Source organism: Pongo abelii, chromosome 5, assembly GCF_028885655.2.
Source record: "Pongo abelii isolate AG06213 chromosome 5, NHGRI_mPonAbe1-v2.0_pri, whole genome shotgun sequence".
NCBI classification, from domain to species: domain Eukaryota; kingdom Metazoa; phylum Chordata; class Mammalia; order Primates; family Hominidae; genus Pongo; species Pongo abelii.
The window spans coordinates 91,228,507-91,243,097 of NC_071990.2; the positions used below are offsets into that span (position 1 = coordinate 91,228,507).

Consider the following 14,591-nt stretch of genomic DNA (forward strand, 5'->3'; position numbering starts at 1 on the left):
TTTACAGACTGTGGTAAATATAGCAGGTTGATATCAGGGTCACTTGTATCATATATGTTATAATGCCTACACCATGTATTTTTATGTCAAGTGATTAAGAAATGTATAAGAAAAACGGTAATAAGCTCTCCATCACCATCCACCCTTCCTGGGATAAAAACTGTTAAGAGTATCCTTCTCTCTTGTTTTCTGTATTCATATGCATGTCATATTATAATTTTTTGTCTTGCTTAACAGTTTTTTTGACCAAAATAGTATATTTGCTCTTCAATGTCCTATTTTCATGTAGCAATAGGTCACAGACAACCATCTAGATCTCTGTATATAGATTGAATGCATTCCTTTAAAAAACATTAATTTACCATAATTGATTCAATTTTTCCCCTACTGATAGACATTTTTGTTGTTGAGGTTATTTTTTTTAATAAAAAATTTGAGGGCCAATATACACAGTGTTTCAAATAACTTCTTGGTATCTATGTCTTTACATACAGATATTCTTAAGGCTATAGATTTTTCAAAGTAGGAATGTTGTGTCCAAGGGTATATTTTTACTTTTAATCGAGGCTTGTTTTGTTATATTTAATACTTTCTAAGTATTAAATATAACAAAATATAATATAATACATATTATATTATGTTTTGCTATATTTAATACTTTCTAAGTAATAAATATAACAAAATAATATAATTATATATACTATATATTATATATTATCTATTATATATATCGACTACCATATATAATATATAATGAATACAACAAAATTAATAATATATTAATACTTTCTAAGTAAAAACTATAACAAAACAAGTCCAAGATCTCTACACTAAAAACTACAAAACATTGCTGAGGGAAATTAGAAAAGATCTAACTAAATGGAGAAAATTCCTATGTTCATGGATTGGAAAACTCAACATTGTTAAGATGTCAATTTTCCCCAACTTGGGTCTATACATTTAAGGCAATCCCAATCAAAATCCCAATAGACATTTTTTTTTTTGGTAAAAATTAACAAGCTGATATTAAAATTTTTGCAGAAATTGCTAAATAATTTTTTAAAAAGAACAAAATTGGAGGACTTACATCACTGATTTCAAGAGGTGCTATAAAGCTACAACATGAAAAAGCTACAACAATGGAGAAAAATAGTGAATTCATCAACAGACTCATATACACATGGTCAACTGATTTCAACAAAAGCAATAAGGCAATTCAATGAGGAAAAGAAAGTCAATTAATAGTGCTGGAATACAACTGCATATTTGTATGGAAAAAAATGAACATTGATACTTACCTTAAACAAAGATAATAAATACTCAAAATGGATCACAGACCAAAATGTAAAAGCTCAACTATTAGGTTGGTGCAAAAGCAATTGGGGTTTTTGCCATTAAAAGTAATTACTGTTGCACCAACCTAATAAGTAACTTCTAGAAGGAACAAAAGGAAAAATCTTTGTGAGGGGTAGGCAAAGATTTTTTAAAACAGAAGACAGGAAGCATAAAATAAAAAATTAATAAATTGGACTTCATAAAAATTAAACCTTTTTCTCTTTGAAAAATATCAATAAGAAAATAGAAAGGCAAGCATAAAAGAAAATATTCACAGCACAGATATCAGACAACAAACTGTAACAAGAATATACCAAAGTCTTACACCTCAATATGAAGAAGGGAAACAACACAATTTTTTTAAATGGGCAAAATATTTTAAGACACTTCACCAAAGAAATTACATGAAAGAAAGCCCAATAAACACATGCCAAGGGGCTAAAAGTAGTCATCAGGGAAATGCAAATTAAAACCACAATAAGGTCCCACCACACACCTATTAGAATGGTTAAAATGAAAAAGACTGACTATATATACCATGTGTGCGCAAGGATATGGAGCAAACGCAACTCTCATACACTGCTGCTGGGAATATAAAATTACATAGTACTTTGGAAAGGTATGGAAGTTTCTTGAAAAATTAAACATATACCTATCATAAAACTCAGCTATTCTAAGTATTTACCCAAAAGAAATGAACACACATGTCTACATAACGACTTGTACACAAACATTAATATCAACTCTATTTTTGTAAGAGTGCCAAACTGGAAATAAATCAAAATATCCATCAATAGGTGACTAGATAAACAAAATTTGTTACATCGATACAATGGAATCCTGCTTTTAAAAAAGAAGAAACTATTAACATATGTTAATAACTTGGGTGAATATCAAATCATGCTTAGTGAAAAAGTCGGCCAAAAAGAGACTACATCTTGTAGGATGAAATTCTATAAAATGCAAAATAATTACAGTTATAGAAAGCAGACCAGTAGTTGCTTGGGGATGAGGGTGGAGGAGAGATGGATTATCAAACGGAACAAGGAATCTTTTGGGATTGGGGAAACTCTCACATTCTTGATTGTGGTCATTTCACAGGATTTACATTTTGTCAAAACCTATCAAATTGTACACTTTAAATGTACAGTTTGCATATAAATTATACCTCAACCTTTGAGCATTTATTTCTTAAGAACTTTAAAATCATTTTGTCCAGTTCAAAATAAACCCAATCTCAACTCCATTGGATTTCCAATTGAAATTACATTAAACAAATCCATAATCTATATGCACATATATCTACACCAAATATTTAATATTGTCTTATCATTTAGGAAAATGTTAAATTCAGGTCTTGTTTTACATTATTCACGAAGCCTCTTTACTTTTCTTCAGCGCTTTCTATTTCCTGATAAATGTTTTTCTTGATATTTTATAATTTTATTGCTCTTGCCACTAAGTTTTTAAAAATATCATTTTTTACTTCCGATTATTATAAAGAAAAACTACTGATTTTGATATATATCAGATAGTCACTTTATCAAATTCTCTTATTAATTCTAACAGTATTTAAGCAGAGTCTCATTAATTCTCTATACAATTTTATATCCTGCAAAGAAAAAAAATTAATTTCCATCCTTTACACTACTAACTATTCTCATTTTTGAGGGCTTTTTTCATTGAGGTGAAACTTTTAAAAAATGTTAGATGATGATAGAAAGTGAATCTCTGCTTTGTTTCAGGCCCTAGTTATTTCACGTTTAATTAAAATGATAGTAGTCATTTTCACTAATTAATATGCTGTTGGTTTTGGTGAGTGTTCTTTATCAAGTTTGGGAAATTTCATTTTAATCCTGTTTTATTTGTGAATATTATCAAATGTCATTTGGTCATCTATTGATATAACTGTGTAGTTTCTCTAAATTGTTTAATTGTCACATAATTGATTACATAATTCACTACATTGCTTACATAATTGTTTACATAATTAACATGTTACATAATGAATACACAATGAAAGAAAATGTTGCATTTGTATTATAAACCCTGCTTCTTGGTGTGTCAATCTTTTAATATTTTAAGGGATTCAATATGGACAGATTTCACCAATTGAACTATATCATGCCTTTTAATGGCTACATAGTATTACATGGTGTAGCTCTACTATAACTTATTTGACCCTGATTAATGAGTATTTAAGTTGTCTTTTTCTCTTTACTCAATGCTGTGATAAACCTAATTATAGAGTAGTGTATCTCTAAAATTAGGTTGGTGCCAAAGTAATTGCGATTTTTGCCATTAAAAGTAACAACAGAAACCACAATTACTTTGGCATTAACTTAATAATTTATAGTTTCACACTTACTCTGTATGCCACATTTTCTTTATCCATTCATCCGCTGATGAGCACTCAGGTTGATTCCATATTTCGGCTATTTGAATAGTGCTGCAATAAACATGTGAGTGCAGATATCTCTTCAATATATTGATGTCTTTTCTTTTGTGTATATACCCAGTAGTGGAATTGCTGGGTCACATGGTAGTTTTATTTTCAGTTTTTTAAGGAATGTCCGTACAGTTTTCCATAGTGGCTGTACTAATTTGCATTTCTACCAAAAATGCACATGGGTTCCTCATTTTCTATATCCTCACCAAATTGTTCCCTTTTTGATAAAAGCCATTTTTACTGGGGTGAGACGATATTACCTTGTGGCTTTGATTTGCATTTCTCTAATGATTAGTGAGGTTGAGCATTGGTTAATATACCCATTGGTCACCTGTGTGTCTTTGTTTGAGAAATGTATATTCAGATCTTTTGCCCATTTTAAAATTGTATTTTTTTTTCCTATTGAGTTGTTTGAGCTCCTTGTGTACTCTGGTTACTAATCCCTTATTAGAGGAATAGTTTGCAAACATTTTCTCCCATTCTGTAGGTTGTATCTTTATTGTTTCATTTGTTGTGCAGAAGCTTTTTAGCTTGATGTAACCCCACTTACAAGATCACCCCAGTGGCGTGATCTTGGCTCACTGCAACCCTGTCTCCTGCACTAAGTGATTTTCCTATCAAAGCCTCCCAGGTAGCTGGGACTACAGGTGCATGCCACCATGCCCAGCTAACTTTTTTGTATTTTAATAATTTTTTTTTTTTTTTTTGTATTTTAAGTAGAGACGGAGTTTGGCCATGTTGCCCAGGCTGGTCTTGAACTCCTGGGGTCAAGTGATCCTCCCGCCTCAGCCTCCCACAGTGCTGGGATTACAGGCATGAGCCAACCTGCCTGGACTTTGTCCTTGACTTTTGAGAGTTTGATTCTTATATACCTTGGGGTAGTCTTATTTGGGTTGAACCTGTTTGGTGTTCTCTGACCTTCCTGTATCTGCCTATTTATCTCTTACTCAAGTTTTAGAAAGGTTTCTGTTATTATTTCTTTGAATAAGCTTTCTACCCCTTGCTCTTGCTCAACTCCCTCTTGAACACCAATAATTCTTAGATTTGGTCTTTTGAGGTAATTTTCTGTATCTGGTATGTTACCTTCATTCTTTTACATTCTTTTTTCTCCTCTATTTTCAAACAGGCTATCTTTGCGCTCACTGAATTCCTTTTTCAGCTTGATCTATGTTGCTGTTGAACGCCGCTAGTGAATTTTTTAATTCAGCAAATAGTTCTCAATTCCAAGATGTTTTTTATTATTTCAATCTCTGTTAAATTTCTCTGATAAATTTCTGAATTGATTTTCTGTGTTATCTTGAAAATCACTGAGTTTCCTTATAGCTGCTATTTTGCATTCTTGTTGAGTTCCCATATCACAGTCTTGTTTGGGTCCTGGTTCCTTATTTTGTCTGTTTGGGGGCAGTCACAGTTCCCTGTTTGCTTATGTTTCCTGTGGGTATATATTTATGTCTTTGCATCAAAGCATTAGTTATTTACTCATCTTCTCTGTATGGCTTTTTTTTTTTTGGATATGTTTGTTAGAGATATTTTTGTCATCGACCTACTGATTTTCCCTGGACTAAGTCGCTGCCTCTTTTCTGGCACTAGATGGTGCCTTAAGCCCAGGTTTGCCACCCACCCAAATAGGGACAGAAAAGTACCCAAAGGGGTATCTTGGTAGTGTGGAAGGCTGGCCAGGGGCTCATGCCCAGGGAGCCTGTGGAATGAACCTCATATACCCTGATGCTGCTGAAAAGCCACTCTGATTTGGTGTTTCTTTTGGCTGAGTTACAGAGCTGCCAAGCTTGCCTCCTGCCTTTGTCTTTGGATGACCTCAGGGGTATTTTTCCCTTCAGGCACTCTTGATGCTTCCCATGGGTTGAGGGAGGGACAGGTCTCCTGACAGGGAACTCAAGATGGTGGGGAATGTAGTTGTTAACCTTAATCTCCTTTTCCAATGTAGGAACTCTGAGCTGAGGGGTGAAATTTTGGGGGAAAGGGCATTGTGGACATGGAGGTCCAATTCTCTGACTACCTGGAGTCTTTTCACTTCTCTCTGGTTCTGGGAACTATCTCTTCTTTATATTTGAATTCTAGAATATTGCTGGTGATAATCTCGGCACTATATGTTTGTCTTTTTTGGTGTGTGGGGGTTAGTGGGGTGGGGAGTAAAGCAAGCTTTCTTCTGTGCTGCCATTTTGGAACCAGAAGTCTTGGTGGTTCTCACATTTGTGCAACCGAATCACTTGGGGAATTGGGAAAAAAGTTATATCCCTGGTCCTACACTGTCATTGTGAAGCAGAATTTCCCCAGAATGTGTACTTTCTCCCATCAAACTCTGGGGGCAGAATTTCTCTCACCAAATCCATGGGAATACCTTTAGAATCCCCTCCTTTCAGATCCACCCTTACCTGGAGGGATCCAGGTTGGGGCCAACAGTGGGAGTAGAAATTCCAGCTCTTGTAGGATGAATGCAAAGGCGCTAATTGTGTCCATGGCAAAGGGCCTGGGTACCTGGCCCATTAAGCTGTCCTGTGGAGTTCCCCATGCCAATAAAACTTGGTCAGAGTGTTGTCTAAGACTTCCCCACCTCTTGGTTTTTATTTTTATTGCACAGAAAACAGTAAGAAGGGAAAGAATTTTTAAAAGGGGAAAACCACAATGCCAGCATCTGGACATTAACCACTCCACTTTTTAAGTTTCTCTCATAGTCTTTTGTAATTATCCATTCAATGTCATTATTATTTCATTTATATTAAGGACCAAATATACTTTTGTGAATGAGCCTAGAAATCTAGCTGTCTTCCCTTTTATTAACAAGAAAATACACTCCAAGTTCTACACTAATTAAAAATGAGAGTTTTGTAGGGCTTAAGGCTTAGTAGACCTGGTTTTGAGATGGAGTCCATAATTTACTACCCGGGCAAACTTTCAGACTCCTCTGTGCTTCAGCTTATCTCTAAAGCAAGAGTCACATTTAAGAAATGCCTGAAACATAATACACGCTTAATAAATGTTTCTTTCTCTTTGTCTTTGTTGACATCTCTAAGTTTAACACCTTTTCATGCTTGTAAGTTAAATTTTGTTTTCTTTTCATAATGGACTTCCTACCAAAATTTCTTTTCTAAGGGACACTGTCTGATACTGAATATTTAAATTATTTCAAGTCTAGTTTCTAGCTAAGGTGTTTCAACTTAAAACACATTTTGAAGTTTTATTTTTCCAAGCTGCATCACTTATAAATACACGAAAATCTCCAGGTATGTGTACACCATATTGATGAGAGTTTTACATTACTGAAGATGCAAGTTACTTGTGCATTCTAGTGAGAGGCCAGGTTTTCCTGCTTCCCTTTTATTGTGGAGAGTGGGGAAGGAGGAAGTGGTTCAAGGCAGTGGCCTACTTTCCTTCCCAAGGGAGTGTGGCAGAGGCTATTCTTGTCTCCTGTAACCTTCCAGTCCTCCACCTGTAACTTAACTCTGTCTGATCTCCTAAGCGAAGCATGTGGTTATCCATTATAGAGATGTTTCCCAGCCTCTCTGCAGCTAGGAGTGGCCATTTGACTACGTTCTGGTCAAAACATATGAGTGTAAATGATGTGCACCTTCACAGCTCTTACCCTTTTCCTCTTCCCTTTGGCGGCAATGCAGATGTGTAGAATTATACTACTTTAGTTTTTTATATGAGAAAAAAAGAACTGCTAACTTGTTTCAGCCATTATTTTGGGCAACAGCCAAACTTACATCCTAGTGAATACAGAGAGATAGTGAACATGGTCTGAGGCACTGAGGTTAAGGAATTTTCTGATATGGATAAAAAAGAAAGCACAATAGGAAGAAATGTTCAGTGTAGGCCAAGGAAATCTATACTACTTCCTCAATCCTCCTAAACATAAAACTTGGAACCATGAATGCGAAGATAGTAAAAACTGAAATCTGACTACATAATTCTAAGAATGTACTAATAGTATCACGGCCCCAATGTACAGAAGTAGATCTGTTTTGTAAGCATATAATTCATCCATTTCATATGCAGCTTAGATAATATTTTCATGGTACATGCAAAAGGAACAAGAGTGGTGCCAATTTTTCTAAGTGAGATGTCTATTACACTTTAGATGGATATTTAGTTAAGGACCTTTGTAGGAAACTGATTAAAAGCCAAAATGGTTCTAGAGCATGTGATGAGGGAATACCACCATTAATTCTACAACCAAAGTTACACCCAGTTTCAGATTTCTTCAGTCTCTAATTTGAATTTAGTAAATGAGCCAATCAATGATTAGTGTAATCATTCCAGTAATAACTAAAGAAGAGGTATCCACAAATAGAAACACGCAAGAAGTCTGAAAAGTAACTGCGTTTTGTAAGTTACTTTTGCTTTTCAGAAGATAAATATCCAGCATTTACTCAGTAATTTCTGGTGCTTTCAAAGCAATGATCCTGCTGCTATATTGGCACTGATAAGATATCATTAACCATTAAATTAAAGGAAAAGTAATGCCTTTCATGACTTGGAAATTTGAAAGTACCATGACACTCAAATAGAGTTAAATAGCTATTCATTTCTCAAAAAAGCTTCATTTAAAAGTGGCCTTATGTATTTTGGAAGACTCAAGTTATGCATAACATAGAAGCTACTGATTTAAAGGCTGCCTAAAGTAACTGATGGACAGGTCATTTAAACTGAAGTTCTGTTTTGGTGGAACTGCATGGCAGGGGGTGTCGGAACCGCCAAGACCAGTGTCTAGTCATGGATGGAAAAGGAGCATAGGGCCTGGTGTTAAGCGTTACATGATCTGCCAATGCAAATATTATTTCTGCGTGCACCACCATATCAGGAAGGACCACTGACAGCATCTGTATGAGATACTGTCAAACATTTTTACAAAGACTATCTTCACTGTTACTGAAAATATTGTTTTGCAAATTGTTCTGTGGCATAACAACTGACCTAGTCTTTCCTGGGATTTTGAGCAAGCAGAAAGCAGCTGCAACTTAAAAAAATAAAGAAAAGAAAAACAACAGAAAACTTAAAATTCCTCTCAAAGGAATTATAAAAACTATTCAAGTGGGGGAAAAGGCTTAAGAAGTAAAGTGTACATATTTTAGGATTTATGTAAAATTGTAGAAAATGCAAACTAATCTATATTGTTAGAAAGAAGATCAGTGGTTGTCTGGGGACTGGGGTGAGAGAAGGGCTCAACTGCAAGGGGCAGGAGGGTACTTTTGGGAGGGATAGACATACTGAGGATGTTGACTGCTGGGGTGGTTTCACAAGTGAATATGTAAGTCAAAACTCTGTAAGCAGCACACTTTTACTTAAATGCTCACCAAATTCTCAGGTGATTTAGCTTTCACATTGACTTATTTGGCAGGTAGGATATCTGCATTTTAAAAAATTGGGTGCAGTTTATCATATATTAATTATATCTCAATTTAAAACAATGCAGATCTCCCACCTGCTACATAAGTCAGTGTGAAAGCTAAATCACCTCAGAATTTGGAGAGCATTTAAAATTACAGCATGGCAAAGTTGTTCAGATCATAGACTTGGGTTTTAAAAGACGTGGGGGTGGGTCTCAATGTTGGCTTTGTTGCTATCTATAGAGCGGTCACAAAGCCCCTGCATCTTCTAGTTATAAGTTATCTTGTTCTATTCCTTTGTTTGCCATTCAATCTAAGATTTTTCCTATGCTCTTCTTTGCATCATGGACTAATAGTGGCCACAGTGTCCCCATGCATGAGATTCTGCCTGAAACAGATGATGATGGAAAAGCAGACTCAGACAGAAGGCTTAACCTTTAGGAGCCTATTTTCCCATCTGTAAGATGGGAATACCATCTAACTACTGTGTGACTGAAATGGACATGTAACTTAGTATTGGTAATAGCAGTGCAGTTTATAATATATGATAAACAAATATTTATTAAAAAAATGAGCAAATGAATGGATGGATTTACTAAAATGAAGGTAGAGTTTATAAGAATGTGTGCATATGTTTAGGTTGGAAAGCCAGCAGGTTGATAAAGGAATGAAATACCTAATTTAACTTAGAAATACTCTAAAAGAAATCAGCTTTCTGATGAGAAGAATCACTTAGCGATGTATGACGTGTTGTGCTTCATACAAATTAGGACTCATGAAATTGTGAAGAGCTCCATTTAACACAAAACTTTGAAATGCAAGAGATGATGTGTTAACTGGCCAATTACCCAGCCTCTTAAAAACCATGATTATCGTACCAAAGTGACATTTCAGTTTTTACTAGGTTCTGTGTAAGGTAAACATGGTGCTAAAGCAGAACACTTCGCAGCTCATTTGCTGATACAAGTCATTCACCACTTTTATGTACCAGTTTAGAATAGGAATCTGAATTTTATTAAAAACAAAAATAAATCTAAAAAGCTTCCTTCAGTTACAAATATGCACAAGAATTTCTGCATTACATCATTTGACATATAATGTTCTGAATGACAGAAGCAGAAGTAGAACTTACTACCATTTGAAGACAGGAGTTGAGGGCTGAAAACCACACACATTTATAGAAAGAAACCAAAGTTTCACAGGGAAGACCTGTGATCTCTGGCTACAGGAGCTGAAATTAGGAACATGAAAGAAACTTGAAGAGAGAAGACATTCAATACTCTAAAATACTTCAGCAAAAATAGTCAAACATTTGTAAACAACTTTTAACAAATCTTTATATGTTGTGTTGCTATACGGTAAATATTCTTAACTGATTATTATTCAACTCAAAAAAGTGATTTTTATTGCTCACGAATACTTCCCTCTAGATTAGATAAAAGCTTGCTTTCTTTCCCTGGAGGCAAGAGTAAAATGTAATTAGGGCTTACCCAGTGATTGTTTTTGAATTTCTTAGACTGGGGCATTCCAGCCACTTGCTTGGCTGTTTGCAATTTCCACCCAAAAAATGGTCAAAATAAATTGTAAAACCAGAACGAATAAGTTTGGCTCCTTGTTAACATTTTTATTTGCAGGATGGATGAGGAAACTGATGAAACTGGCTGTGGATTTTAATTATCCCTGGTATCTTTTTCTCCCATCTCCAGGGATCATCAGGACTTAAAAGCATGAAATTGACAACACAACTACTTAAAAACAGAGTAAGGCTGAACTGTACTCAATGTCCAGGGCAACTACAGTACTGAAAATCCCAAGGAACTTACTGTAAACAAACAAGCAACTGTTCAACAGCCTCTTGAATTTGGTACCATGACTAAAATCTACTATTTTCTTCCATTTACCTATTTGGATATTTTTATGAAATGACTACATGTAAAAACCATAATAAAATTTCCTTTTAAATGTGTTATGATACAGCAAAACACATCAATGACTATAAATAAAATCTGAAATCTCGAATGCTGAATCCTAATGGAAACATCAAGCCTTAGCATTCACGCTTGGATATCTCGTGCTCTGAGATAAAAGGCCTCTTTAAAGTGACTAGGTCCCTTTCAGTGGAGTGACAGACGTACATACAAGGAACAATGCTATGGAGGAGTCATGCTTTATCCTAGTCTACAGTTATTTTCTCTGCCAATTTTATTTTACTATTACTATGCCGAACCCAATATCTGTTTCAGCTAGGTAATCAAATTCGGGAACAATAACACTCCTTTTATTTAAATTAAATGATAGAAGACATTTATTTCCAGGAAGCTTTCTAAAATAGCTTTTGAAGAAGCTAAAAATAACAGTTTAGTACAAACTGTCCTTCACCTGTATTGCTTGTATACACAAGGAATTCATTATAAAACTCAGTGGTAGGAGGAAAAAATAATGGAAGAAAAAGTTACCTGCTTTAGCATTTTAAAGAATAGTTTTGATAACTTCTTAGATCTTGCTTATCTGAAATAGAGCAAAAACTACAATACAGTCATATAGAATTCTAATAATCACAGCAATTAATGCTTTCATTTTGAACTTTTTCTTCATAAAACATTAATGCTATAAAAATCAGATTGATGACATCCTTATTTAAAAGACATCTTGTATTGGTATCAAAATGTGACTTATTTTAACACCAACTGAAAAAATATAGTTTGTTTTTATTTTCAAGGTCATTTTATTATTAAAGTTATTCTGAAGGTTTTGGTAGCAAAATTACTGCTAACAATATAAATACTCTATAAGTGTTGAAATTCTCTTAAAAGTGTTGAAAGGCGGCAGGCATTCTAGAACGGGATTGTAAGGAAAATCAAATATTCCAATATACAGGATAATTAGGATACTTGTTGAATTTATATTTACTCCTTTAACTTCCTTCTGATTTGCCTGGTTTATTTCTCATTTGGTATCATAAAAAGAAATCTAAGCCCAAGCCTTTTTTAGCTGAAGTAATTACTTCCATTTTCCATTATTTTTCTTCATTTTTTTTTTCAAATACATGAGAAAACAATCCAAGAATCACTGCAGGAAGAAATGATCATTTAAGCTCAATCATGTTCTTTTGCCTTTTAATTTCATTTAAGAGATTAATATTAGAGTCATAAAAGCTTTACAGTTTCAACACACATACACACAATCACAGAATTAAAAATCTTTACTCCTTAAAAAAAAATGAGTTCCATTTTGTTCAATGTATCACAATCAAATTTTAGTCTAACAAAATCCGGTAAAACTGCTTTCATTAAATACAGCAGCTGCCACTTACCTTCACATATTTTACGGATGGAACTGAGTTCAGTACTGATCCAAGGATGCTGGCATCAAAGCCCTTACACTGAACTATCCCTAAAGGTTCCGTATTTCCGTAATATACCACCAATCACTCTAAATTTATAATACCCTGTCTTTAACTTGGTATACACCATCTTTTGGGAAAAAAATTGTTAATATTTTGAGATGAGATACAAGAATAAAGTCATTCTTGAGGTTCCACCTCTAATATGAAAAAATGGACGATGTTTGCACATAGCAGCTAGTTTGATACCTCCTGTTCTGTTAGGCTAGGCTTCACACAATGAGCATGCATATACAGCCACAGTTCACTGCATCTGTTTTGAAGTTGCAAAATGCTGCTCATTCAAGTCACAGATGCTACCATGTTATGCAATGAAACAGTAAAATTGTATGTCCACCATGAGAAAAGGAAAATAAACAATGAAACAAATGCAGCAAATATAGGCAGCTGGCATTCAGAACACGCCAAAAAGCTAACACTCATGAATCGTCATTATTAGGTTTTCCTTTCCTTAAAAAAAAGTCTTTCTTTGCATATTTCAAAATGTAACGGTCCCAGAGAATCATGAAGTGCCTTGTCGTTTCTGCTGCTGACTTCTGATGACCTCTAGTTGTTTTTTGCATTGCTGGTAGTAGGTAGAAAGGCTTTTGTTTTCATCTAAAAGCTTTTTATGTTCCTGTACCAGGCGAGATGTATTTTGCTGGTCCTTTTCATCCTGGTCCAGTTCTGCAACTAGTTCTTGCCTACAAACAAATACCACATAATATTACACATGATGGAAAAATTCATACCTTACTAGCTGATGATGGAAGCTCAATTAATGAGAATTTTTATTCTTGGTTTATCATTTTGCATCCTAGGTACACTAATCAAATATAATTATGGGCCGGGGTGGAACTCTCATCTACTTCTAGTGTAATCATACAAATATCATAATCCTTTTATTAAGTAACCGTACTTGGATAATTAGTGAAGCAGATAAAATGGTAAAATAAAAGTTTCAGAAAATTTCATTTTCTATCCTTTTTTTGTGTAGGAAGGATGAAAAAAGTCTGGGAAGGGTTCTATCTGGCTATGGGAAAATATCATGAAGTTTTTATCCTTCACATTCTACTTTTATACTCATTCACATTCTGAAGTCACAATCCTACTTAACTATAGCAGAGAGTGGTAAGCTAATAGAAAATTTGCAATCTAATTAAAATAAATACTATCCAATTTAAAGCTTTTTCCCATTTTAAAGCAGTGAGAAAAATGACAAAGTACCATTTCTTTTAAAACACTTACATTTGCAAGCATGTTCAGGAAAGACCTTCATTCTTTTATAGTCTGATAAACTTATTTAAGTCCCTTTTATTTGGGAACTATTAAGTATTCCCGAAAAAGATGCATCTTTAGGCATTTCCTAAAGTGAGGTTACTGGATATAAATGAATAATTAATAAAAAGTCCTCAAGCAAAATAACTACCTAATACTACTTCTGAAAGTATTTAAAATTGATTAAAACTGTCATAGTTTTCACAGCCAACACCCTAATCCACCATTTGTTTTTTCCAGCATAGAATTCTTCTTTCAAATGATTAAAGTATGGCAAAAGTATAGGTTAAATACGTGAAATAAGAAATCAAGCTTTTTCAACATGAAGTGCCAGCAGTTTGATAATTACTTCTACGATTTCCAGACTGTAGTATTTAATTTCCTATTTAGGCTTACCTTTCAAATACCAGGTTGGTTCCATTTAAATCACTGTATCAATAAATTGTGATAAAACAATTTTTTCTCTCTTTTTTTTGAGGTACATACAGAAAGCTTTTCACAAATTCAGAAAAAAAACCTTTCATTTATTTAGATTAAAATTAATGAAGGGAATCCTATTATCATACATATATAAAGTTGCCAAAATTTTTTCCTTAACACTTCATTTTAGTTACCACCAATAATTCAGTTTCCTATGTATAAAATTTCATGAAGGTCATGCTTAAGAAAACTGAAGATACATACATATTTAAGAACTGTGAATGTAGTAGTAAGGAAATTAGACTGGGTTTCTTTAAAAAGGGAGTAAGGCAGTTTCTATAACTCCTCAGAAAAACAGTTATGAAATACAGTCTTTTAA

At 34.1% G+C, this 14,591-nt stretch overlaps 1 protein-coding gene across 2 annotated transcripts in view; it reads right to left on the reverse strand.

Moving 5' to 3' along the window:
* Positions 1 to 10,123: 10,123 nt before the first annotated feature.
* Positions 10,124 to 14,591, reverse strand: part of MAP3K7 (mitogen-activated protein kinase kinase kinase 7) — a 75,351-nt gene continuing 70,883 nt past the window's right edge. The window contains exon 16 of one of the 2 annotated variants that reach the window (XM_024247790.3): positions 10,124 to 13,218. In XM_024247790.3, the coding sequence (XP_024103558.1) occupies positions 13,038 to 13,218 (181 nt within the window). In that variant the 3' untranslated portion in view covers positions 10,124 to 13,037. 2 annotated transcript variants of the gene reach the window in all.